The 26060-nt window shown below is 45.8% G+C and overlaps 11 protein-coding genes across 11 annotated transcripts; 5 read left to right on the top strand and 6 right to left on the bottom strand.

Moving 5' to 3' along the window:
- Window positions 1-753: 753 nt before the first annotated feature.
- Window positions 754-2529, bottom strand: LY89DRAFT_699156 (putative dimethylaniline monooxygenase; the record flags this gene model as incomplete). The annotated part of the gene is made up of 5 exons (XM_018217036.1): window positions 754-1816; window positions 1865-2153; window positions 2206-2265; window positions 2315-2446; window positions 2496-2529. 5 exons carry the CDS (start codon window positions 2527-2529, stop codon window positions 754-756), a joined length of 1578 nt encoding a protein of 525 aa, XP_018067612.1.
- A 273-nt stretch (window positions 2530-2802) lies between these two features.
- LY89DRAFT_687436 (HET-domain-containing protein) lies at window positions 2803-5055 on the top strand. The gene has a single exon (XM_018215499.1). The coding sequence runs from the start codon at window positions 3066-3068 to the stop codon at window positions 4962-4964; it is 1899 nt and encodes a 632-aa protein (XP_018067611.1). The 5' UTR covers window positions 2803-3065; the 3' UTR covers window positions 4965-5055.
- Window positions 5056-7347: 2292 nt separating this feature from the next.
- Window positions 7348-8410, top strand: LY89DRAFT_737234 (Aldo/keto reductase; the record flags this gene model as incomplete). The annotated part of the gene is made up of 3 exons (XM_018220233.1): window positions 7348-7479; window positions 7527-7769; window positions 7817-8410. The coding sequence occupies 3 exons, from the start codon at window positions 7348-7350 to the stop codon at window positions 8408-8410; spliced, it is 969 nt and encodes a 322-aa protein (XP_018067610.1).
- Window positions 8411-8578: 168 nt separating this feature from the next.
- Window positions 8579-9841, bottom strand: LY89DRAFT_699154 (NAD(P)-binding protein; the record flags this gene model as incomplete). The annotated part of the gene is made up of 6 exons (XM_018217035.1): window positions 8579-8777; window positions 8837-9000; window positions 9055-9096; window positions 9160-9256; window positions 9316-9479; window positions 9533-9841. 6 exons carry the CDS (start codon window positions 9839-9841, stop codon window positions 8579-8581), a joined length of 975 nt encoding a protein of 324 aa, XP_018067609.1.
- Window positions 9842-10657: 816 nt separating this feature from the next.
- LY89DRAFT_737232 (uncharacterized protein) lies at window positions 10658-11316 on the bottom strand (the record flags this gene model as incomplete). Its single annotated transcript, XM_018220232.1, has 3 exons — window positions 10658-10729; window positions 10781-11154; window positions 11205-11316. 3 exons carry the CDS (start codon window positions 11314-11316, stop codon window positions 10658-10660), a joined length of 558 nt encoding a protein of 185 aa, XP_018067608.1.
- A 1318-nt stretch (window positions 11317-12634) lies between these two features.
- Window positions 12635-13620, top strand: LY89DRAFT_155397 (uncharacterized protein). The gene is made up of 2 exons (XM_018205446.1): window positions 12635-12702; window positions 12794-13620. The coding sequence occupies exon 2, from the start codon at window positions 12870-12872 to the stop codon at window positions 13578-13580; it is 711 nt and encodes a 236-aa protein (XP_018067607.1). The 5' UTR covers window positions 12635-12702; window positions 12794-12869; the 3' UTR covers window positions 13581-13620.
- Window positions 13621-13660: 40 nt separating this feature from the next.
- Window positions 13661-14792, bottom strand: LY89DRAFT_721301 (uncharacterized protein; the record flags this gene model as incomplete). Its single annotated transcript, XM_018218630.1, has 2 exons — window positions 14439-14792; window positions 13661-14382 (listed from the first exon to the last, which is right to left on the bottom strand). The coding sequence occupies exons 1-2, from the start codon at window positions 14539-14541 to the stop codon at window positions 13661-13663; spliced, it is 825 nt and encodes a 274-aa protein (XP_018067606.1). The 5' UTR covers window positions 14542-14792.
- A 479-nt stretch (window positions 14793-15271) lies between these two features.
- LY89DRAFT_737229 (uncharacterized protein) lies at window positions 15272-16741 on the bottom strand (the record flags this gene model as incomplete). Its single annotated transcript, XM_018220231.1, has 2 exons — window positions 15272-16169; window positions 16206-16741. 2 exons carry the CDS (start codon window positions 16739-16741, stop codon window positions 15272-15274), a joined length of 1434 nt encoding a protein of 477 aa, XP_018067605.1.
- A 2227-nt stretch (window positions 16742-18968) lies between these two features.
- On the top strand, window positions 18969-20927 carry LY89DRAFT_753827 (acid phosphatase; the record flags this gene model as incomplete). The annotated part of the gene is made up of 6 exons (XM_018221296.1): window positions 18969-19028; window positions 19092-19623; window positions 19654-19758; window positions 19811-19921; window positions 20003-20081; window positions 20131-20927. 6 exons carry the CDS (start codon window positions 18969-18971, stop codon window positions 20561-20563), a joined length of 1320 nt encoding a protein of 439 aa, XP_018067604.1. The 3' UTR covers window positions 20564-20927.
- A 659-nt stretch (window positions 20928-21586) lies between these two features.
- Window positions 21587-22696, top strand: LY89DRAFT_721299 (uncharacterized protein; the record flags this gene model as incomplete). The annotated part of the gene is made up of 1 exon (XM_018218629.1): window positions 21587-22696. The coding sequence occupies one exon, from the start codon at window positions 21587-21589 to the stop codon at window positions 22694-22696; it is 1110 nt and encodes a 369-aa protein (XP_018067603.1).
- A 791-nt stretch (window positions 22697-23487) lies between these two features.
- Window positions 23488-25064, bottom strand: LY89DRAFT_753820 (uncharacterized protein; the record flags this gene model as incomplete). Its single annotated transcript, XM_018221295.1, has 2 exons — window positions 23488-24418; window positions 24496-25064. 2 exons carry the CDS (start codon window positions 25062-25064, stop codon window positions 23488-23490), a joined length of 1500 nt encoding a protein of 499 aa, XP_018067602.1.
- Between the last annotated feature and the right edge of the window lie 996 nt (window positions 25065-26060).

The raw sequence follows: 26060 nt of genomic DNA, 5'->3' as shown, positions 1-26060 counted from the left end.
ATATTGCAAAAATCCATGTTGTGGTCCCCTAAATGTAAGATCTTACTTTCCCACTAAGAGTAACACATGTCTCAGCCATAGGAAGGGAAACAAAAGAACGAGAATCAATGGGAAAGAGTAGGAGTGGAGTGGAGTGGACTGATATGCATGCTCCACTAGATCTGCACTAGGTTCACATCCTGACGCTTCCATGCAGTAAAATCGACGAGATCAGCCAGCCTTGCTGGATCTCAGCTTGAGGAGTCTAGAAGACGTCGTACATCTACCGGTCTAGGACGACAGCAAGAAACAGCTCGCTTTTCAATCGAATCATAAATTCACAACTTGCGGCATCGCCGGGGGCAGCTCAACAATCGAATGTCGTTGAGACAGTGTCTCATTGCTTTTGATCCGCAAGCCACCCGTGGCCGGGCGTGATCCGGAATGCACGCGATCGTGACAAGAAATGTTTCTAGACGTATTATTAGCTAAGTTTCAAAGCTTTCCATAGTGACAGAGCTAGTGCTCGGTTATACAGTCGCAATGCTCCCTTGCATTCGTCACAAGAAGGTGCATAAATGTCCCGGGCTTACCCAAACCTGAATAGGTTAGAGGATCAAATATTACCCCTCTCAAAAAAAAAGATTCAACTTACCAGTTTTTGACTTAGCTTGCAACTTTTCTATTGGCCAAATTCTACAACTGTTCGTACATTAAGTGATTCCCAGCTACTACGAAGGGCAATGAAAGACTGGGGTTTCTGAGACCTCACGCTTATTCTATCTTCTTCTCCTCTTTGATCGGGAACTGCTTGACCAGCTCATTCATATGCAAGATAGCATCTCTTGCTCCCGGCCACGCCCTCCTCTTCCCTGTCTCAAAATACCGGAATGCGTGCGCCGTTTCAACTCCATTATTAATCAGATATGACATCTTCGGATCCCGGAACCAGAACTTCCAGCCTTTCCAACCCCAACCGAGATTCTCCATACCTGTGCCAGCAGCTTTATGCAGGAAAGGTTGATATTCCCAAATCTTCACTGCCGAGATATCCATATCGTGGTCCAGCCGCCATCTTGATGCAACCCACTCTTGATGACGATCGATCTGCTTCTCCATCTCTTCCAATGACGGGAACGGCTCGACACCTCGCCACAAGTTGCTCACTGCCATCGAGGTCACGTCAGAGAAAGAGAAGCCGTTGTTCTTGCCGAACGCAGAATAGCAAAGCAGGACCATAGAGTCAGCGTATTTAGGAGGGAAGAGGTTCATCCACAGTCGGACGAAGTCTTGACCACCATAGTTGGATGGTCGGCTTTTGTCTAAGAATGGAGCAGCATCAAAGTCAGCTTTGTAACCCGTCGCACATACGACATAGTCGATATCATCGAGGACCGTCCCATTCGTGAATTCGATTGAGCGAGGTCCGATGAAGCGCTTGATTCCAGGTAACGAAGTCAAGGACCCATCTCTCAGCGATGGTATAATATGGTCACATACAGCTCGAGGCGAAAGAGTGATAGATGGAGCGGGTAATAATCCCCAGGCTGGATCGAGGTCGCCGTACATTCGCTTGATCATGATCCCAATAAGTCGGTCAAGTAGCCACCTCGTCAGATTTGGGAATGTGCGTTGGAGCCAGAGGGTGATTTGACGTCGTCGCCAACTGGACATCAAGTCTGGTGGGTATCCTTTGCGAAATTTGGGGACGATGAGTGCTCCTCGTCGATGCGACATATAGATTTTCGATGCAACGGGTAGAAGCGCTGCTATGACATCTGAGGCCGTGGCGGATATCCCAACGACAACAATCTTCTTTCCTTTGAAGTCGTCGGACCTGCAACGATGAGTGCGGAACGGATTGAGTTAATATTCTTTCACTTACATCCTGAACTGTTGGGTGTGCATAATTGTGCCTTCGAACTTCTCGACACCGTCATACTCCGGCACGCGTGGCTTTGTCTGGTAACCGTGACAGAACGCTACCTTGTCGAACTCTTCGACTCGGGGTTCTCCGTCTACAACGAGGTCTATTTGCCACTTGCTGTCGTCTTTGTTTCTTGATACTTGCTTCACTTGAGCATTGAACACAATATCCTTGAGCATGTCAAAGTGAACTGCGTATGATTCCATATACTCTTGAAAGTCCCATTGAGACAAGTAATGCGGATACTCTAGATATTTGTGAGTAAAGCCCGCATGAAAGAAGAGATTTGAGCCACGTACTGTCTGGCATTGGAAAGTCCGACATGCCGCAGGTATACTTGCTAATATTCGCAGTGGTAGCTGAATTTTATCAGCGATCTCGCTTACATCTTTCTGGCAATATACTCACTAGGAAGGGCTGTTGTCATCTTTTTGTCATCTGTGTACGCCCACAAGCCGCCAACTTGACTCCTCCGCTCGTAGCATGTGACCTTGAATCCATCTTCACGGAGATTCTTCAGCATGGACAACCCACTGGAGCCTGGACATTTTGGTTAGCATTAAATAGTCGTAGAGCAACCGGAACTCACCAGCACCGATAACAGCGACCGTTTGCTGCGCCATCTTACCGTAGGTTCTGATCATGAACGAGTTCCTTCAAGAATCGTGAACTTTAAGGTCGCCGTCTGATATCAAAACGGTGGCGGACTGGCGTTTTAAGGACATCTAGCGCTTACATCCGATTCGAAACTCGCCATCAGTCGCTTGGCTTGCTCGGAAACTTTGGATGCTGATTGGCTTAGTTTTAACCCAATACGGCGCACGATCTGCGGTGGTGCGGCGCAATACCTCTTAATCTCTTATCATTGAAGTTATTTTGAACAGAGCAACGTGCAAAAGCATGATTACGCTTTTTTATCTCGCGATGGGAGATATAAAATCTAGAATGATAGCATAGAGGCTATTTAATTCATGATGGTCTTTCGCTTGTGGGACTCGTTACGGGCACTACTCACCCACGAGGCTTTGGCTTGTTGCCTTATCAGCTGATCAACTTTGTATGCCACAGCCTCATTCTATACTGTGTTGACTCATTTAGCCTGGGCATCCCAGACTTCTGCAATTATACCGTTGTTACTGATCAAGCCATTCTTCAAATCATGGCTCTTGGACCAGGCCATCTGCGCTCTTGGTCAGCCCAAGCACGCAAATATCTTGAATCCTTGGCCCCTTTTTCCTACGACGAGCCTTTGCAAGGACGAAACATTCGCCTTGTGCAGCTTCTCGCTCCAGAGAACGGTAAACCAATCCAATGCAAGCTAGTTCAACGTTCTCTGGACAGCAACGTGGAATATCAGGCGTTGTCATATGTTTGGGGAAATTCTAATGACAAGAGGGCAATTGCTTGCAACGATCGTCGATTCGAGGTGACAGCCTCTCTACACGAGGCTCTTGTTCAGTTGCGCGCAAACAATGGAATCAGGAAGAACTCTCTTCTATGGATCGATGCTATTTGTATTGATCAGAGTAATATTGCTGAGAAGACTGCTCAGGTCAAGAGGATGATGGAGATATATTCCCACGCAAGTTGCACAATTATTTGGCTGGGAACAAGATTCGGATCTTCAGGAGAAGACATCCTCCGAGGCGTTGAATTGTTGTCGAAAATATGTGCTGCTGTCGCTGGACTCAGTTCAATCGAGGAGACTATGAAAATTGCTGACCGAATGATCGCATCCGAGGGTGAGAAACCGGATCAAAACGAGTCAGAACTTTGGAAACTTTTGATGAGAGACTGGTTCGGAAGGATTTGGGTTGTTCAGGAGTTCGTGGCTTCTACCTCGTGCTTGATATACATTGGGCCCATTGTCGTGGAGGGAGGAGTCAGATTCTTCCAGGCTGCCAGTATTCTTCGCTTCTCCCGCAGTTGGGTCTTATCGCCAAGTTCCATAAAATTGACTCGAACCCATCCAACGGTTCTTAATGCAGGCCTATTCTGGGGCTTGAAAAAGGAGTTTGAATCGCCCCAAAAAATGAAGCTTCATGAGCTAGTGGTAGCAACCGCGACCTTCGATTCTACCCTCCCGGTAGACAGTATCTTTGCTCTGGTTGGTCTGGCATCCGATGTAGGACCTGAATTCATCGACTACTCTCTTGATATGCGAACAGTCCATATCAACATTGCCAAAAATGCTCTCGCATCATTTAGGAAGGGGGATCTTGCTGCGTTTGACTTCTTAACGTGTGCCAGAGGTGATTATGACCTGGACGAAACCGAGAGCTTCAAATTGCCCTCTTGGGCACCAAATCTCAGACAGTTTAATCGTTTCAATCTCCACAAGGCGCTGGGTTTCCAACCACTTGTCAAAGCCTTTCCGTATTCCATAACGGTTCCACTTCCTGGTCTGCAGACGGTGAATTTTGGCACCGATGAGAGCCTTCAAGTGAAGGCTGTATTTCTGGATAAAGTGGCGAAGGTTATAGATGCAAACGTCGATATGCCACCAGCAAAACTTGACGGTGAAATGGAACTGAATCTGAAGTACTTCGACGGATTTCAACAATGGGAAGCAAAAGCCCATAGCCTTGCCATGTCCTTGAAACGATATCCTACAAACGAGGATATCTTTGTAGTCTACTCTAAGACCCTTTCTTTCGACCACCTAGCACAAAAGAACCCAAACCCCGATACTCGAATACTATCAGCCGAGTACGCAAGAGATTACATTGTTTTTCAAGACATGATGAAAACGATGCGAGAGACCAACTCTAGCAAAAAGAAAATCTTGGCGCCGTCAAATGACTTCCTAGACACTTTCGACGTGTTCTCCCCTGGACGCTGCTTCTCCACGACTCAAAATGGGTACATGGGCTGGGTTCCAGAGGGCGCACAGGCCGGAGACGACATTTGCGTGTTCCCCTGGAGTCTGATTCCGTTCGTTGTGCGTCAACAAGAGAAGGGGTATCAATTGATTGGGGGTTGTTATATAGACGCCTTCATGAAAGTTGACATTTTTCGTACCAGGCATGAGAATGCAAGGGAGATCAAGATATATTGAACAGTCCGTTGGGAAGATATGGATGCCCTAGCAACACCTAGATCCAGTAATAAAACATGGAAAAGGAGTAGAGACATAAGTTATCACTATGAAAATGGAAGGTCGAGCTCCACGTGTAACAAGAAACGTAGTGATGAAGTTGCATAAGAAATCAATAACCAACGTCTAAAACCAGGCTGATTGCTAAACTAGAAGCCCGTTCAGACACCTAGGAGATTGTGTGATATGCTCCAGTCATGATTGGACTGAAATGCATGGCAATGCTCCACAATTCCTCTCAACGCTCTCAACGTCCCTGACAGTGAAAGTGATCACGAGAAGATCAGCGCCTCGAATTTCGCTCTCTGTCCGCCTCGCACCGGCAAACGCTGCCTTGTGCCTCATGATTCTCGTATCCTCTATAGTTGTATCCATAGGCATTTTTACCACAATGATTATGCGCATGATGATGGTGCCTCATAGACTCGTGGCGTTGCTCACAGCCAAAGCAATAACGTTGCCCAGGAGGATTACCATACGTCCCGTGCTCGTATCCATATCGACCATTGCTGTCGGCTTGGCGGCATCTGGTGCAAGCTTCGTGACGGTATGACGACTCGCCGTTGCGATGATTCGGACCAGGGTTAGACCGCGAGCCTCGATTGCCACAAGATGGGCAGCATCTGTCATTGTAAAGCTGAGCTCGAGCGCAGTTGCCAGTATCACAGGACCCAGGCCGTCTTTGTGAATCGCGGCGGAAGCTTGGGCAGTTGAAGGAGCGCTGAAGGCGAAGTTGATGGAGGAGGTTGCAGTGGGATTTCGAGTAGAGGGGGTGACCACAGTCGTAGATGGTCATCGTATTGTTACACATCTTGGCTTTTGAAGGTTCGGGCAGCGTAGTTGTTTGTATATTGAGATAGACGACGGTAGCTTGTCCTCATTGGGGAGTAGAACGCGCAAATAGTCTTTGTATTGTGCTGTTGTGGGGATGAGGTACACGAGAAGAGTTGTTTACTCTAACTTCGAAGGTAAAAAACAAACTATATACTCAATCACCCAGCAAAAGACCCGACTTTTAAGACGACAAACGTGCTCCGCTTTTGTCGAGAGATTTCAATTTTATCTGTTCATTGAACATATTTCCCAACCCCACATTTCCACCAAACATAGCTCATCAACCTTCTGGAGAGCGGCACACAGACCGACAAGAGACAGCCATGTCCACCATGTAAGCGTCTGATACATATCTGCGGATACAGTTTGGCAGAGCGTCTTGGCAGTCATCGCTTTGACAACGTCGCTATGGTCGAGATTATTCACACCATCCCCTCGCAAGAAGAAGACGTCAACCTAGCAGAGAACTACAGGAGAGTATTTACTCATTGCAAGAAGTCTAGTTTACTCTACAAACTGCACTTCGAGTGCTCCACGTACTGGAAGAAGGCTTTCAACAAGTTCGCCATGCCGGGCGAGAGACTGCTTGGCCTCGAACCCGCAACATATGCAGCTCTCATTGTAGTTTTGACAAATCACAGGATGGACTTCTGCAACTGTAACCACCTACAGCTAGATGGACAATTCACGGAGAGCTGTTAGTGGACGCAGAAGAGCTACCAACTGTACCGTCCAACCTGCAGATGCCAACAAGCTCCTTGGGCGGAGGATCTACTGCGTTTCTTGATCGAGGAGGAGTAACTCTGTGGAGGAAATTTGAAAGGCTACTGCAGAACAAAAATTGAGGACAATGCATCAGTGAGAAGCTGATGGGACCAGAGGACTATGGCAGCAAACCTCATATCAATACTACTGGGATTGAATCATGATTTTCGTCTTTGACATTGACAAGATATTGGTATGCATGAGAAAAATGTTGATCAGTGATTGAACGTTCTTCGTGGTCTTGGGAATGTGCATTCTAGGGCCCGCATCTTTTTTTCATACTGGTATTTTGGACAAGAACTTGATTCTCCCTATGCTTATGGGACGTATACGACAAACGAAACACGAGTGCAGAAGCATCAAGCATCACATCTGCAAAACGACGGCGATCAAATCAGCACTAGCGCTAGAGCTGATTGACAATGGCCATAGCTTCTTCTAACGCCCGACACATCTGAAGAACACAAAGATCACAGATTCACGAATCAATCGGATTTTGTAAATTTTCGAGGGACAACAACTACCGTGCGGGAATGCGACCGTGGATTGATAATCCAGCGGCCGCTTTGCCCATTAAAGAGGGGTTCGGGACAATGTTCCCGTTGAAAGGCGTCATTCACGAATGAGTAGATGCAAGTAGGTAAGTCAGCAAACCTCCCTAGTGACTTCGTTCATAAGTATAGAAGCTTTCCTTCTTGTCTTCATCTCTACGAAGAAGCAATTGACCTCAGGGACAAATACAAAGATGGCGAAATCAGGAGCAAAGATCGTTTTTGGTACAGCTGCAATAGCTAGGCTATCCTTAGAGGAGGGGAAAGCAATGCTGCAGATCTGCGAGAAGCATGGCGTTAAGGAGCTTGATACTGCATATGTTTATGTTTGTCGGTCCTACCCCAACGATGGCTTGTACTGACAGACAGGTAGCCAGGCAGCGAAGAGACACTCAACAAGCTTGGTGCAACCAAGGAATTCATTTTGCAAACGAAAGCTCCCCTCGGATCCAAATTGACCCAGGAAACAGTTTTGGATGGGATGAAAACCAGTTTGGAGAGGTTGGGAGTCGACAGTGTTGATCTCTTATATCTGCACGCTCCTGACCCAACTACACCGGTCGAGGAGACATTGGTTGCTGTTCGCGAGCTTTACTCTGCGGGCAAGTTCAAAAGAGTAAGTGCTTCTTTTCCTCCAATTGAACCGACATGCTAATCAGACAGTTCGGTCTATCGAATTTTCTTCCCGAGGATGTGCAGAAGATATACGATATTCAATCCAAAGCTGGTTCAGTCCTCCCAAGCGTTTTCCAGGGCAATTACAATGCAGTATCCCGACACATCGAAACCGACCTTTTCCCCCTCCTCCATAAATTGAAGATCAGCTTCTACGCATATAGTCCGATCGCGGGCGGCTTTTTGGTCAAGAATACGGCACAATTGCGAGTCAAGGATGATGCAGGACGATGGGGATCCGGTAATCCCATTGCCGATATGTATACAACTATGTACGGCAAGGAAACATTGTACCAGGCCGTGGACGAGTGGGCCGAGATAGCGAAAGATGCTGGTATTAGCAAGGCGGCCTTAGCATACAGATGGATTACATATCACAGTGCTCTCAAAGCTGAGTATGGAGATGCTGTCATTGTCGGCGCGTCTAAATCGGCACAATTGGAGGAGACTTTAAAAGCAGTGGACGATGGACCCCTCGACGAGAAGATTGCAAAGAGAGCGAGTGATATTTGGGAGAAGGTGAAAGACGATGCACCATTGGACAACTACCACTCCTACATGAAGGAGCAACCTTTGAGCTAAGTGTATATCCCAGTATATCATATTTCAAAGGTCACAGACTTATCCTTGGGGTCATTCTTAAGCGTTTCTCAAGCATTATTATTGAAAAGCCGATGGGACAAATCAATGTCTATGGTGGTACACTGGAGGTATGGAATAAGTGTATGCGCTTTCTAAACCCGTTGCGCGTCACGACCGACCAACCATCAACTTCCCGACCGACACTTTATTCCAGTCTGCATCTCTTCCTTCATCTTTAGACCTGTCCCCGAACCATTCATAGCACGTCTTCATCTTACCAGCCTCCTTTGCTGCTTGCCATTCTGACTCCCAAGTGGGATATTCTCCCCACATTCTTGCGTGGTAACTCTTCTCACAATGCTCAATTCTACAATAGTCGCTGTCAGCAAGTCGCTCAGCTTCAAGACTTACGGGGAAGAGATATACAATTCTTGAGTTGCCTTGTTCATCTTGAGAATTAGCCATCCAAAGCCAGATGGAACTGCTGGCATAGGCTTTCCGGTTGCCAGTTTATGTGATTCGTACACCTGGTTCATGGTTGCAAACTCTCCCACCACAGCAAGGATTCTATGGCGAAATTTCTCGTGATTCTGCTCGCAGTCAGCTCATAAAGTTCTGGGAAGTTCTACTTGGAGAGCACTGACTCGGAAGACACCAGCTGCTACTTTTCCAATATCATCTGAAGCCTGCAAAACCATCAGTTCTCATTACTTACACCAACAGGACATGGCACATGCAATAAACCCCACTTCTGTGTCATCTTTCAGTCCCTTCTTCAAAACAGATGCCGAAATGGATCCAATGAAGTCGTTGAAATTCTCCATGAAGAATCCAGGTCGTATTATGCTGTCACATGTCAGTCTTTTAGTCACCCTTGTTCTATTGTTCATAAACAAAAGACTTACGTCCAAGGAAAACCTCTTTGTCCCAATTCCATGCACCGCAACTCTATATTCGCTTTGGCTCTCCCAGACAACATCAATTCAGCCTCGTACTTCTCGCCTGCCCGAAAAGAGCTTGAATAAACAAACGAATGGACCCGATAATGAAACGCAATATCCGCTAGCAACTATTCCACATTATCAGCTCTCTTCTCCTCATATCATCAGCGACATGACCTACCTTCCCCTGCCTCTCCTCCCCATCAGCATTATTCCCCAGCCCCGGAAACGCCAACACGGCAAACACCCCCCACATCCCACCATACCCCCTCACTTTTTCGAAGATCTTCACTATCGAATCTGTATCATCAAGATCTCCTTCCACAACAGTAACGCTGTCTCCTATCGAAGCAAGATTCTGCGCTATCGGAGACGAGATCTTGCGCGTGAGCGCGTAGATTTGAAACTCTTCTGCTGACTGTAGCAAAGCACGAATCAACGCCTGCCCCTGCTTCCCAGTCGCTCCCGTGACGAGGAGATTGCGGCGCATTTTCCAATGTTGGCCTGTTGTCTATTTTGACTTGCCGAAAGTTCGTTAGTTATTACATGAATCGAACTTGCAAGAAAGAATCAAGTTTTTGTATGCAAGCAGCAGCTGACGATGATCTCAGCGAGATCAAAATAGATCATCGGTAAGCTGGCCACGGTAAGGGGAGTGGTGCACGTGACAGGTGAGTGCTGAGAGGCTGAGGTTGCGAAGGATGGGCGGCCGACGCTAGTGTTGTCGTACCGCTTTGAGGCATTGCTTGTCATTGGTAGATTGGGCTTGTGTATTACGCATGTGCGGATGTTGTGCGGTGTCACCGTTTGATTACTGGTGGGAGGATAGAGGGTCGAGAGAGAGGGGACTAGCGAAGAAGGGAGTGAGGCTCTCGGGTCCTCGAATTTACTCTGTGCATTACCACCTCGACAAGACGTCCTCATCATTGGTTTATGCTTGGAATCAAGTGAAAGATTCGGGCGTTTGCATTGAGACTTCAAAGGGAAAGAGAAAGAGTCAACTCAAGTTGCATGTGTGCTTGAATTATTTCTTTCTTTAGGTCGGAGTGATGCAAGAAAAAGCGATAAGTTTGAGCTCACTTGGAGAGTACATAATTCACTATGCGCATGAAGGAATTCAAATGCGATTTTATATAAGAGTGTTCCATTGTTTCGATCCTTACAGCGTAACCCTTTTAGGAGTCATCGCTGCGGATTCTATGTATTCTCGCTCAAGTCTAGTCTTGAGCGACGAGATGGGTTAGTAATATCAGGTGGGACGGTACTTTACTTGTTGTCTTCTTTTAGCAGTCTTGGTACATCAGGCTTAGTCAAGAGCGTTCTCTCCTAACAGTTGTGTTTGCTGGGCTTCATACCATTCCAAATTCTCGTTGATCTGCTTTTTAGCCTCAACGATAGCTCGACGTGCAAGATCCTACCTAGCACTTACTTCCGCCAACGCTTGTCCTTCGCGGAAACGATGTTCAGGTAACCAGGCTACGTAAGCGGCACTTAACCTCACAAGGAATTCTATGGTCTGAACTTTTATCTCCTGGCGCACCCTAGTAGCGTCGTCATGAGCCCTTCGGATGCCCATTTCGCGTGCGAGGTATTGGGGCGCTACGTCCTCGATGCGCCGTAGCGCGTCATTAGCGTATCCCTGCTCCTCTTCCAGATCGTCGAGTCGACGATTGATGATGAGCACAGTATCGGCCACGAGGACTTCGACGTTTTCGGAGTCCTCACGCTCTTGTTGTGGGATGTCCAAGATTTCTTGTTCGAATAGCTCCAAAGCCTCTTTACCATGGAGTACGATGTCGCCAGCTCGATGAGAGTGAGTCTTGGTGTTGGCGCGTGGTCCTCTCCAGCTTCACACTGGGGACAATCTACTCTCTGACAGACGGCTGGTCGGACTCGTGCGATGTATGTGGAGATGACGTCCAGGTTTTCTGCGGAGAGTTGAGCGTAGGAGTAAGAGGTAGACATGTTTGTGGTTGTTTGTTGGTAGTAGGTAGGTAAAAGTGGCTTTCTATAGCTGTATTTGCGGTAAGTTGCTTTTTGGTGCTTGTTATGTGCTGATTGTGTTTGTGATTGTGTATGATTTGTGCTCAGTTATGGTGGAAGTCCACGCTTTTATGCATGATATTCATGCACTGTTTCCTTGTTCCTTTCTTCTACTAACGCACTGGTGTGCCAATTTTCTAATCAAGAAGCCATCCCGCATGAGCTTTCAAGATACTGGGTCTAGTACGAGATTATTCAAGGTTGAGCACTATGCTTTGTCTTGTTACTTTGTCCTCAGTTCAATGGAGAACAACGTCTGTGTCCTTGGAAGCCTTGAAGATTCCCTGGAGCTGGACCAAAAGAGTACACAATAGCTTTGTTGCTTTGTCTCGAAGTTCAAAGGTCGCTAGGAAAGTTACCCTCGAGATCGACTTCAGCGGTCTCCAACATGTTACGGTCTACGATAGTTGTTGTGACGAATTCTATAATTTCAGATAGTCATTTCATAGATTTAAACCAGCTTTAATTACTCATAAAACCCTTATTCATGAAAAAAATCCTCGCTAGACAGCGAAATAAAGAGGATCAATTGGCTTCTTGCTGCATCAAGGATGTAATTACTGTATATTCATACACTTCAACAGCAGATCGAAAAGATGGACTGTTTCCAATTGTAGCTTAGTAATCCCGTCCTTCTTTTCAAGCATAGTGGCAACTTGATCTTTAAGGCTTTCGGGAAATTCAGCGACGGTTCTTGCTGTTGTGGATTTGGTTCTTTTGACCTCTTCTTCAGCACTATAATTCATTGGATCTCATTGATACTGAGCATCGTTATCGTTCTCGGATCCTTTGCCACAGGCGATAGCACAGTTCTGGGCCACAATTTGATATATGAAATAGCAGACGACAACACAAGACGACCAAGAGCTTTGAGAATCAAGCGCGCTTGAACCTTGGACTCGCTTTATTCGTACTAAAGTAAGACAATAGTGCAACTGAATACAGATCATGTTTGACCTAGACTGGGACTGGTCTGGTAAATTTGGTTTTTTTAAAGAAGGAGAAGGATTTTTAGAGAACGTAGTCAACCTTTCGCTGTCAAAGGAACATTACCGTAAGTACCCCGCCAATCGGAGGTCAGCGCCGCCAGAACTTCGCTTACACAGCAGACCCACCTTTCCATCTCACTACTTCTCACATCTTTCCATGATTTTAATTTGCCAGAGAATAATGAACCAAGCATAAGAACACCTCAGGAGTCATCGATCCATCTACCTTCAGTTTTTGTTATGGAGGATAACCGGAGTGTTATACAGAGTGCAGTGGAAAGGAGAAAACGGCAGAATCGCGATCGCCAGAGGGCTTGGCGTAAGTATCTTGCTTACTTATCTCTACAATGGACTTTAGAACAATCTGTGCCTACCTCCTCAATCCCGTAAATGTGTTAACTGACCAAAAGCTAGGTGACAGGAAGAGAGCTAGTGGTCCAAAACAAGCGACGACCGTTACCGACACTCCTTGGCGGGGTCAATGGTATGCTGATTGCCACCAGCCAGGGTGATATTGCGGCAAGAAGAACACCTTCTTCAAGCACCGATCACCAAATTGTCCCCACACCTCGAACTCTTAAGCACTTTGTAAAAGACCCGAAGCCAAAGATAGGCAGACTTATATCATCGATGTTACCATATACGACAAACGCCACTTGCGACCAATCCACACCTACAATTATTTTCCCACTCGCACCAGACCATTGTCTGATCACTCTAGTCCAGTTCAATGTTGTGCGCGCTATGATATTCAACATGTCGATATTATCGCTCCTATATTGCCTCCCTACTCCATGCACTCGTGCCTTCGGTGTTCCCAATCTGGAGACCATCCCACCAGAAGAGATACCCCCAGATCTACAACCAACTCCTTTACAAAAATTTACACCTCACCCATTTTGGATTAGTGCAATTCCTGTTCCAGCAATGAGAGATAATCTGATCCTCATGGCCGGGCAATATGATAGTAATGATCTCTGCTACGACCTTGGTCAGTCTTTGTATGAGGGTTTCGATGATGTAGAGCGACGCGGATGTCTAGTGTGGGGAGAGCCTTGGTGTGTATCCGGATGGGAAATAACGGAGGGCTTTGTGAGGAAGTGGGGCTTTTTGCTCAATGGATGTGAGAACGTGATCGAGTCAACAAATCACTGGAGAGAGGTGCGCGGAGAAGACAGGCTAAGTGTGGACATATGAGAAGACAGGTGGAGCGGGTACGGTGTTACCAAAGGAGTTCAAATTCGATGATACTCTACTGATGGAGTCCAAGGGTTTGATTAGTATGTCAAGTACACACACTTCCCCTCCCATCCGCCCTGACAGATAACTTTCTCAAAAGTCCAAATCCCAACATCCTTTCGACTAATATAATACCCAATCTCAGGACCCTTCTCCTGAATCCTGCCGTCTCCTCCTTTGATGCCCCATTCCCAACCAACCCTCAAGCCACCATCACCTCGCGCCTTTCCATCCGTCAGAATCAACGGCCGCATAATGACAAAATCTCGCACATGCTTGCCTTTATCCTGGAAAACAACCTCCTCCATCCGTTTCTTGTCCGCCAAAGAACTTGAAAGCAGGTAATGATATGGCAGATAGATAGGCAATGGAATACCCCTCTTTTTGCCACAACCAGCAGTACTTATAGCTATCAAAAGCGGTTTCTGGCCTGTGCTATCGACTGTGATAGGAGGCTTGGACGACGAAGAGAGATTCGAGAGCGCGGTGTAGATTGCTCTAATTGCCGTTTCACAGATTTGAGGATCAGTCAGGGGAAATGGTGTTTTGATACTCCATTGAAAAGTTGGGTAAGCGCCGACCCCACTTGCGATCACGTCGACGAGAAGTTCTGGGTTGGTCGGATTGATGAGTACTTTTGAGATGGCAGTTGGGTCTTTGACGTCCCCTTGATGGATGGTTAGGTATTTCTCGATGGTGCTTGAGGGTATGTTGTGCTCTGTGAGTAGGAGGTTACGGAGTTTCTCTGGTGTTCGTGCAACTGGAGTGGAACTTTGTAAGTCAAGGTATTGTAGTTGGAAGAGATGGGGGACGTACGAGCTGTGCAGTGATATCCTGCTTCAAGTGCACATGCCAGAAGTGTGCCTACACAACCACCTGTCGCGCCAAAGCAAGCAATGGTCAACTTTGTTGAAGTCATCGTGTGCTTTGTTTTGTTTTGATTTAACGGAAACCTTTGCTGGAATTGATAGATTCGGAAAACTGCAGATTTGCGACAGCGAAACTTGTTTCGAATCAACTTCCAGAACAGCTGAGAGGCTCGTTATATATCTATACCGTCTCCGATCTACTTTCGCTTTGAGTAGGGATGCTGTACATAGAGTAAGCCTCAGCGTTACGTTCTAACCCTGTTCAGCTGTAGCGAGGATCAGCTGAAGGCTATTGGACAGCATTGAGCGTTACGCTCTAACCGTATTCGGTTGTAATATACCTGACTTGCTGGAAGTCTTTCCCCTGCAGGAACATGATTGATGCCATCAATTGTATTCTCGACATTCAGAGAAACACGGGAAGCGCGGGCGATGAATAATATCAGATAACTTTTGAGGCGCTCTCGCGAGGTGCATGGATTCACTTGAATGAAAGGTGCATGGGCAAATGAAGATATTCACTCTTCCAACTGCTAAATCCAGCGGTAAACGCTTGATTCATAACACATATGGATGCTCTAGGAAGAGGTGATTGTAGGATATCGAAGCTTCGTAGCCCAGGCTACATACTCGAACTTCATAAGGTGAACAATGGAAACAAAAACATGTACACCGATAAACTCTGTTGCTGGTCTAGGCAAATCCAAGAGCCAACAAACACAGCGCCTCCACCCCATGTTCATATCAGACACCGCTTAGCCAAGCCTTGGAAAGCGATTCTCAGAATCTGTGATACACGTCCCACACCCCATACAATCGTCTGAAGCCAATTAGACTTGCCAGTGCTCCAATTCCAGTCAGACACTGCGTACCGAACCCGACCCACTTACTTGCTTCTTCAAAGTCGAAGCCACTGTCGGAAGTGGGAGGCTCTTCTTTCCCTGCCGAATCAGATAAACCTTCGCCGGAAGAATCCGAATTAGCATGGTGAGAGGAGTAGTCGAAGGCCTTTGATCTCGGAAAGTTTGCATTTGAAGCATGTGCATACTTCTCCCCTTCAATATTCATGATCCTAATGTGATCTTCAAATATTTTTTCTTGCTTGGCTTGCATTTTGATTAGAGCTCTGTTTTGCTCCAGAATTGCGCTAATTTGGCTGTTCAACTTCTTATTGAGTGGGTGCATAGAAGCTCCAATGCGACGTAGCAGGTGAGAGGCTGGTTCCTCGAATAAGGCTTTGAAACTGCTGATACCTGTTCGAACCTGCTTCAGAGGCTTTTCAGCGGCACTGAAAACAATCTCGGCGTCTACCTGAATGGTTGATAAGAACCGAAGGACCCTGTCTTGCTCATGTAGTTTAGTTATCCTTTCTATAGCTTTAGCTGACTCGAATGAATTCTCGCCAGACATAGCATGCCCCTTGAGTCTGCCAGTTTGTTGAAGCTCATTAGCGATAGCTCGTCTCATTTTGTGAAGACACTCCTGAAGAGTTCGAAGTTGGGCGTGTGCGATATGGGATAAGATTTGAAGCTCTTGTGCTTTGTTGTCGAGGCGTTCAAAAAACCCAATCCATATCTTAGCGTTCTCTTTATGAACTTGAGATGTGGTCGCCTGCGAGTTGAAAAGTTCGAAGAACCCAACTTTCCAACTAGCAAGTTCTTGAAGATCAAACTTAACACTTTGCATATCAATGGCCACGTCCCTGTTGAATTACAGAACGCCAGAGACCCAGTCATCAACTGTGTCTGCTGCATCTCGAGTGTTATCCTTGATAATCCTTACTTGATTAGATAGGCAAATTCGCTGAGGCAGATCGCTGTTGATGATATAAGTCTCGTGCCGTGTAAGATTATCTGCAACAAGCTCAAGTTGAAATGGCAGGATCATCAAGGATCCTTCAACGTAGAGCTTGTCAAGTTGGGTGATTGTTGGGACAATGTCCTTCGCACTCAGCTGCACCACTCCAGGCTCAGCACCAGGGAGTAAGAAAACATGTGCGAATACAAGGAGACAATAATCCAAAGCGACAATCTTGAGCAAGCATTTGGCTAGGTATAGCGTCAAAGCCAAATAATCTCGTGCTGATGTTGAGAACGCCTTGAACCAGGTCGGCATTAAGTTCATTGCGATTCGATGGGTCCAACTCGCTGCGTCTCTGTTATGCTGATCGATAATATTTTGTGCGTGTGCAATTCGTTCTGTGTGAATCTCGGGGAGGTGCAGCGGTTTATTGGCTTCTTCGCTTGACATGTTCTCGGAAATGGCTGTTTTGAGTGGATCGGAGTTTGGAGGTTATTAGACGTCTGATATGAATGTAGTGATTGCAATGCAGAAAGAATGAATTGAAAGTATTAATCGGAAGCAAACTTCTGGCGAACGAAGTCTTTTATATCATTGTTCAACAATCTTGTTGTGTTTGTTCTGGTAACAAGAAATTACATGGGCGTTTCATATCCATAGTTGCTGGAATAGTCTAGCTCCGAGCCTCCGTCGATGCACATTCTCATTCTGGCGTTATTGATCCAACAAAGGCATTTCGAAGAGAGACGACCGAAAGCCTTAACAATCGAGCAGGCCTGATCCAGGGGTTTGACGACCTTTACAAAGACAAAGAAGTTGTTACATCACCACCAGTCGCGAGGTAAGACGGAACTCGAATGTTCTCAATCTCCTTCCAGGTCTCAGTTCTGGTAAGTCTAATCCTCGAACATTAGCTTCTCCGACAATGGAATCTAGAAGCAAATGCCAAATCCAGGACGTTCGGTACGATACAAATTGTCAAAAGAAATGGAAACAACTATCCAGCCCTTTTTATGTAATTTATTGGGAGGAAGTCTTGGGAGGATGGCAAATCGTTTTTGTACGCCGCAGTCATCCCACTTGACCCGGACTTACCCTTCGCCGGAATTGTATTTTTTCATGACAAATAATAATGCTATTAACAATTGATTAGTGCTCTATAGCAAATTCAAATCATTCGTTGAGCCCGAGTGTTCTTGTCCTCTGTATAAACAAGTCATTGAAATTAGTAAATAGGATGTGAGGAGGTATAGACTTAGCGTGTTAATCGGAGGACAGCTCCGAGCCTTGGATTTTTTCTGCATGGACAGAAATAGAACGGCTTTTCTTTATTGCAATTATTGCAATACAATCAAATTACAAGTTGGACTTCTATACTGGAAAAGTCTGTGCATTGCGAGTGAGAAAAGGATGACGCTCGCTAAACTTAGGGGTTCGCTTATATGCTGGGGCATTGTCTCGGCAATACTTATCTTGGAACGATCACAACAATTATATTGCATGAAGAGACTGATGGGTTGGATTAGCTGCAGTGTAAGAACAAGCACTTCTAGTAAATATTGAGTGTTATGGACTGAATTATCTCCCTGGATCTGATTCTCGCTTCGACAGCAAGATTTTCGAGAGCCGTAGAGGGGAATACTGTGGGAAAAAATGATGCGACCGGTGTTACCTAAGTCCTTGATAATATGCTTCAAGTTGAGGTTATGATGTTTTGATATATGATTTATCGTATGGATGTCAATTTATCCGAAACCACTTTGAACACGCAACACGATGAACTGCACTACAACTGTTCGGTTTTCTGAACCAAGGCCTAGCAAAATTCTGATCAGGGGCGACTGATCAGATCTTCCTAATAGCACACTTGCCAAACTTCCGGAAATTTCACAAAAGATTGCCAGAGAATTTTGAAGAAAAATCATCAAGGGTGAACGCCGAACCAGATCCCTCATCCTTCGTCCCGAGAATCTCAAAATGTTGAATTTAGCACAGTAGCACCACAAAGTTTACATCGAGGCTCTGTTAAAGCAAGCTTTGATACGAGGAGACTAGAGAATCCAAAGTCATAATAATGCGAGAGTCTGCAGATCTTGGCCCACTCCGCTTCCCGCCATCTTTCCGCCCCGCTTCGCACGTGTCTCTGCAGCAGTTCCTGAATGGAATTTCTTGGCGGTACAATGTATCCATACCTTCTTTTCTAAGATCAAGGAGCTCTTCCAAGGTACAAGCAACCAGAAATGTCTTGTCGAGAAGTTGATGATTAGCCTTTTTCATGTCTGGTGCCGTCTAGCCGAGAATCCCAGCAGAATTGTTGAGACTTGAGGCATAAAAGTTAAGGTCACATGACTTGAGTGGCAAAGAAAGCTCTAGAAGGCCGAAAGCTTAAGAGCTTACAAATCCAGTGAGCAAGCAAAGAAGGTGCTAAAAGGTATTCCAAGTCTATATATACTGGGTACCTGTCCACTGTAGTAGTAGTTCTTTAGTTCAGATAAAGTCGATATAGTCAACCCCTAACAACAAGAATGTCATGATCGTCCCGCATATGTCCAGACCCAGTATCCTGGTCTGGCCAGGAACGTGATGAGGCACATAAAATCTATATCAAACGGCTGTTTGCCAAGCATCGTGGCCAGTCTTCGCTCAGTACCAAGCTCGAGAACTTCCTAACACCACGATGATTTCATTTGGACGCCTCGTTGTTGCCATCTTCGCAACCGGCTCATCTCTCCCGTCCGTACTTGCCTGGTCTGCTCCAGGAAATGGCCGTAATGCGTATCTCGACAAACAATTCAAATAGACTTTCTATTATGGTTACAGTATCTTGAAGCACTACGGTGGCAATGGTCCCTACTCAGATCGAGTGTCTTATGGCATTGACCGTAACCCTCCAGCTGGCTGTGCGGTCGACCAAGTCATTGGTCTTTTTCGCCATGGAGAACGTTATCCAGACCCAAGCACTGGTAAAGAGATGGTCGCTGCATTGGACAAATTGTATGCTGCGAACACCACTTTCAAGGGGGACTTGGCTTTCTTGAATGACTGGACTTATTTCGTTCCTTCGACATCATACTACGCTCAAGAGACATTTACAGGTCCGTACGCAGGCTTGCTGACTGCTTATTCGCATGGAACTGAGTATGGAGCCCGTTACGGGTATCTTTGGGACGGTCATTCGGATATTCCTATCTTTTCTAGCGGCTACGAGCGTGTCATCGAGACGGCCAGAAAGTTAGGAGAAGGTTTCTTTGGATACAATTATTCAAGCGTTGTGGCGCTGAATATCATTCCCGAGGCCGATTCGCAAGCAGCTAATAGTCTGACACCGAGTTGTGTTCATGATAATGATACTGCGGTTTGAGATAGCTTGACGGGTTCACTGCCAATCTTCGATGTTGCGGCTGCGAGGATCATGTCACAGAACCCGGCGGTGAACATCAGTGCTTCCAATGTGTACTATCTCATGCGTGAGTAACCCAATTGAGTTTCTTCAATAATTCATTCTCTAACAATAGACAGAAATGGCCGCATTCGAGTTGAACGCTCGTCCCTTTTCTGACTGGATCGACGTATTTACGTTGGACGAGTGGGCCAGTTTTGGCTACACTCAAGATCTGAGTTATTATTACTGTGATGGGTACTATCACTCAGAAACTACCTGAAAACCAGATACTGACTTCTGATATGGACCTGGTGACTCCAATATGGCAGCTGTTGGTCAGGTTTACGTTAATGCAACAGCAACTCTTCTCAACGATGGCCCCAGGAATGGTTCATTATTTTGGAGCTTGTAAGTACTGTACAGATCCCGTGCAAGAACCAAATTGACGAATTGGCAGTGCCCATGACACAAACATAACTCCAGTCATTGCAGCACTTGGTATCCTCAATCCCTCCCAATCTCTTCCCACCGACCGTGTAGCATGGGGAAACCGGTGGTCAACTGGCAACATCGTCCCGATGCAAGGACATGTCATCCTCGAACGTCTCAGTTGCAATGCCACAGCAATCGCGCTCAAAGACACGTACGTTCGGATTGTGCTCAATGAAGCCGTCGTCCCTCTCCAAAACTGTCAGAACGGTCCTGGTTACTCGTGTTCCTTGTCGAATTATACCAATTTCGTCAGCACGCTGCCGAGCTTCACCGAAAGCTGTGGAATCCCTGCGGACGTTTCGCAGCATTTGAATTTCTTTTGGAATTGGAACAATATGAGTATTTATGATTACCAAAATGGGACGATACCGTATCACGATGCGGCAACGAATGTGTAGTCTATTGAAAAAGTACATTTTTCAACGAATGGAGGATAGACTTTAAAGTCAAAAGAGCACCTTGATGCTGAAGATACATGCGAATCGGCAGGTGGCTAGCTGGAACTGGTGGAAGCTGAATAATAGAAATCAGTATGATAATTCCCATAACATGGAGAGTGCAGTCATACTTCTTCCCACCTTGTGTTTCTATCCCCACTTTTTCTCTTTGATATTGTGAGACTTGCGTAGATTCTGATCTATAAGGTGTAAGATCCCTTTTGGCTCAATCTTTAGTCCCAGTCTATACGAACCTAAAGGTATCCCATAAATAGTACCGGTATGACAATTTGCTCCATCTTCCACTGAATGCTCCAGACCAGCACATCAAAGCCACCAACATTCACCCAAAGGCCTGACATAGCGTTGAACATCTTAAGTCCGTTCATGTGAACACGATTAAAAAGTTTTGTTGCACATCGCAACGGAATTAATTATCGCAAAAGCGTCAATTGAAAAATCTGCTCCAAAACCTTGTCCATTCTAATATCCAACAACAATCACAATACTGAGCGCTAAAACGAGCGATCAAAACTTCAATTGGTACCTTTAAAAGGGATTCTAATTTTCTGAAGAAAAATTTCTCGATAGATCTACGACGATTGGGTATTTGGGGCTTGTTGAAGAGAAAGGAGATCTGAAGTGGAGGTTCTGTTTCTGAGGGGGACAAATGCCGAAGTCACAGTCGGTTAACCTCTCAATTGCATATCTCGAGTTAGCCTGTTGGCATCATCTATTAATCTCTAAAAGCAAATTCCCTTATTGTGAGAGTGAAATCTGGATTTCCATCATGGGAAAGTTGGGAAATTCCTTTTACACTGTTTATCTGAGTGCCTCATCTTTCTGCGCCCTTTCTCGGCACACCTCCTTTGTTCAACGCTACATAAAGAAAAGTCGTGAGTTCCGTTTGCATCAGGAATGCAATGACTCTCAAGTCGCGTGCTCAAGTTTTTCCCAACGCACATACTTGTTTCAGCAACCACCATGAGTGAATCTAGCGAATCCACCGTCACGTCAGAAACCTCAACCCTCATCTATGGACAGGAGTGTTTTGATACATACCAGTTGAAAGTCATTCAGCTCTGCAACTCTCTCAATCTCGGTGCTCCTTCATCGATCACGCGCATGCAAGGCGGATGTTTCAATCGTGTCATTGGTCTTTCCTTCAGCTCGAAATCTGTACCTTCGGAATACATCCTTCATATACCTCGGGAACCACTCGAAGCCCGAGAACGCCAAAGCATCAAAGATCAAGTTGCTATATTACTTCATCTGACTGCTTACCTGCCGGTTGCAAATGTGTTGGCGTACGATTATACGACCGAGAATGCTATTCTGTCACAGTATGTGATTCAGTCGAGGATACCAGGAAGCTGTGTTGAAGCTATATACGAGGGCTTGGATATTGAGGAGAAGATCGAAATTGCGGAGCAAGTGGCAGAACTTATTGTGAAGATTGAATCAATTGAACTGTCAGCATTTGGAAGATTGGTTCAAGAGTCTCCGATGCCTGATTCTGCCCATGATCTGTCGCAGATACTCAACAGAAATATTGGAGTCCAAGGATACCGTCAAGACCTCACAAAAGATATGCCGACGACCTCTCTTAAAACCCTGCCAGAGCTACTACGCGCTATGTTCAAGAGCCATGGTGTGGGAGATGCTGGTGACGAAGAACTAGTGGGATATTGGGATCGATTACACTTGATGCTTAGCGAGATGGAGTCCAATGGTCTTCTGTCAAACGAGACAATCACACCGAGACTGACACATTGGGATCTTTCCTCTCAGAATATATTAGTCGACAAGACAGACGGTGTCTGGAAAGTGACTGGTGTAGTCGACTGGGATGATGCGATATCAGTACCAGAGATCATAGGAAGGAAGCCTCCTGTTTGGCTTTGGGCTCCTGAAGTGCGCGTTGAAGATGTGGATGTGACTGATGTTGGGGAGCTCAACGACGGTCAACAGACCATCAAGGAGCGAGTAGAAGAGGTTTTTTGTAGACAGCTTCCGCGTTGGAGGGATGATGCACACTTGAGAGGCAAGTGGCTGAGGAGAATTTGGGCATTTGCACGACACGAATTCTACTAGTCAAGATTGGGACAGGTATAGAAAGCTGATTCGGGATTGGGACGCATACTTGGGGGCTGCAAGCCTTGGCGAGCTTGTCAGGAATTCCGCCCTGGAACCATAGCTATAGATTGGACTTTGGGCTGTTGGATAGATGCCGTGCAAGTAGTGTTGTTGCAAGATTGAATGGTGATCAGAAAATAGAAAGCATCATGGGCTATTGTTTCAATAGGACGGTTCGGAATAATTCGAGCTCAAATTACCCTTTTAGTGGTAATTAGGATCATGTAACACAACAATATTGATAATAAATCTTCTACTAATCCCAAGTTCATGACAATCAACAGCCACAGCATTCCTCCAATATTTCTCAACTTTTCAATTATACTCAAGGCTGAGAGCAGTCTTCAACGACGCTTATAGATTCCACAATCTTCCGTTTTTAGATGGGCTTTTTCGTTGCCACTCGCGACGCACACAGTCTGATGTGCCTTGTAGTATGGTTTCCTAGATGGAGTCTTATTATGACGACAGTTTCCTTTGGACTTCTGGGGATAGTGATGAGTTGTTGCCGTTTGGACGGCTGAGGTTTTGATCTGTAAAGTAATAAATGGTATATATTGAGGAGATTGAAGTGTATAAGACATAGATTAGGTCTCTCGTGCCCCAGTTAAATGGGTTTCAAGCCATGGTCTTCGAGTAAGCAGATGTCAAGGGAAAGATGCTTTGAGTGAAAAATCGAAAATCGCCGGAATTGTACAAGCCAGAAAATTTGACAAAGATCAGACAACAAAGAAATTATAGGTTTTTTCTTATTCCTCGCCCGATGATTCATCTTCAGGTCTGATTATCGTCATTGTGTGAGCTGGCCAATAAGCACTGTCTCGGTCCATGGGCACATGATTTGGATCCAGTCGCATATTCAGGTCATCAGACCGCACGGCATCCTCCCATTCTTTTCTCTTCGCTGCCGCTGCTATATACTCCTCGGTGTAGTCGGGAAGCCTTGTATACGCCCAAGTTGCTAGCAGAGTCGGCAAGTAACTGACTTCCATACGATTTCCCTCGGATGTTCCGTCCTCAACCGTGACCATTGACCTTGGTGCGAGGTCAGGCATCATGTCGTGTTTTAACACCTTTCCATCGTAATAATCTGCGCAGTCGTCCAAGCCAATCCTTCTGAGAAGATCAATAATTGTAAAGCTACTCTCAGCAGGGATAGGACCCATATTGAATTCTTTCTGGCCATCCGCTAGAAATTCGCCCCTACGCTGGTCGCCAGTTTTCTCCCATAATTCATGCTTACAGCTGGTGACCATCAGATCCATCAATTCTTCTTGTGGAGTACGCATAATATACTCCAGGATTCCCACAACAGTCCTCGTCCACATGACTGCTCTGGTCCCGCTTAGAGTTCCCTCGTGCTGCCTAAATTCTATCGTTGGTTTTGCGTCTTTCGTAGTTCCGATTTGGATCCCATTTGCAATAGCTCTGACTCCAGAGAAGTTGTATGCTCCATTTTTGGGGATAAACATTTGACTTGCGTCTGCTGTCAGGTCATTCATATTCGGGCAGCTCATCAATTCCAGTAATCCTTGATACGGACTTGGTCTTTCGCCGTGGGTTGCGTACCAGCGTTCAGCAAATACGGAGTGACTCCTCATCAAGATTCCATAAAGGTTATCTACTCGATGTAGAGGATGCAGGCTGTTCAATTGAGGCTCAAATGCCCAAAGAAACCCACTTTTACAAAGTTAGCACTGCCGCGTCTGATGATGTTCATGCCCAGAGATCACCATAGGGGATTTCAATTTACTTACACCAGGTTTCTCACCGTCTCAAAAGTGAAACTCCGGCTTCCATCTCCAACATGAACATGTAAACCCGTGGTAGTATTGACTTTGACTTTATACGTCCTTCTCAGAAGCTCGCAAACGTTCCGAACAGCATCCAGATTTTCATTTGTGAAAGAAAATGCAGGTGTTACAACTTCTATGTCTACCCATTCGTATCCTTCTCTTTCTGGTTCGGGAATGGTGACAGACGTATCATAAGTGACTGCCCATCTTTTGATGTCAGTTACCGCAAATGCTGTGCTCAGAGCCGTGGGAAAGCCACTATTCTGGAGAAGCTCGACAACATGACGGCGAACGGCCCGGGTAGCGATTTCCTTGGCGTGAGCTTGAAAGCCATCAGCAGCCTCGGAGGAAGTTTCCGATTGATTTTCTTCTAGAGGCTCTACAGCATCAATATCCTCCTGATCAATTTGGAATCGAAGTGTTTTTGATCTGGGAGCCAGATTTGGTAGTGGTTCATTTTCGTCCAGAATCGCTGCAATCAAGAACTCAAACTCAACCCCAAATGTCAGGGGCGCTGCTGGAAACCCCATTCTCTCGTATATAAAGTCTCCGACTTGAAATAAGGAGAAGTTTTGGACTCGAGCGAGTTGAGGACCTTGCCCAGAAAGTTTTCATTTATTTGGATCATGAAAAAATCCCTTTGTTTTGAGAAAATTTATTGGAACAAAGGTATCTTAAATTCAGATGTCCTCATGCAGATGGTATCTCCTGTTCCTTTGTTCGCTGTTGCGATTTGTGGTCAGTCCTGGTGCTGAAAGACTTGTCCAAATTTGCCGTTCCCAGTGTGAGGGCATAATCGAAGTACCCAATCAACAGAGTCCTCTTGGCCAAGCCCAAAATGTAATTCTCATTAGTTAAATTCTGTATGTTAACAAATAACGATGCAAGATCAGGACGAATCCGTAGCAAAATATGGTCGTTCTCGGGAGACCACAAATTGGCGAAAAGCACTTCGCTGGTATGGAATGATCTCTTCCATCATTGGCAAAAGGAATGGCAAAAATACAGTAATGAAAGGAAGTATTCATCATGGAAACGTGGAAAGAGGAATTTCCTCAACTAACTTCGAAGTGTTCGACTCGTCCTGTGGCATGCTCGCCTCCTGGCCATGCCAACGGCTGTGTCATGGAAAGTTTCCAGCATTCAGCTTAGGATGTTCCAATCGGCGAAACAAGCTCGCAAGTAAATTTGATAGGTAAGGACAATTATCAGGTGGACTTGTCATGGAGAGTAGGATTGATGTTTGCGTATAGAGCTACTGTTTATGTGGCCATGCATCCTTTCAGTGGTTTAACAAGACAGAGAAAATCGCACCCAAATGTGGCTTTTTCAGCAGCGATTTTGGAGGGCCCAAGGTTTGGGATGAAGTTCATGATGAGAGGATGGGAAAAGGATAGGATTGATTTCCCTTAATGGGATTGCGTCTTCGCCCTTGCTTGCCTCTAGGTAGACTAAAAGCAAGGAACCACTCTTGTGAAAGTCAATAGATATCAAGGTAGACCTGAACATTGTCTTAACACACGGCG

The sequence above is a fragment of the Mollisia scopiformis genome (assembly GCF_001500285.1).
Source record: "Mollisia scopiformis unplaced genomic scaffold LY89scaffold_19, whole genome shotgun sequence".
Classification (NCBI taxonomy): Eukaryota; Fungi; Ascomycota; class Leotiomycetes; order Helotiales; family Mollisiaceae; genus Mollisia; species Mollisia scopiformis.
The sequence above is the reverse complement of the archived record's forward strand: the minus strand, read 5'-3'. Positions and strand labels throughout refer to the sequence as shown.

Bases quoted from the DNA above. Each gene is read 5' to 3' on its own strand.
- LY89DRAFT_155397 (XM_018205446.1), top strand. From the start codon at position 12,870: ATGCTGATTGCCACCAGCCAGGGTGATATTGCGGCAAGAAGAACACCT.
- LY89DRAFT_687436 (XM_018215499.1), top strand. From the start codon at position 3,066: ATGGCTCTTGGACCAGGCCATCTGCGCTCTTGGTCAGCCCAAGCACGC.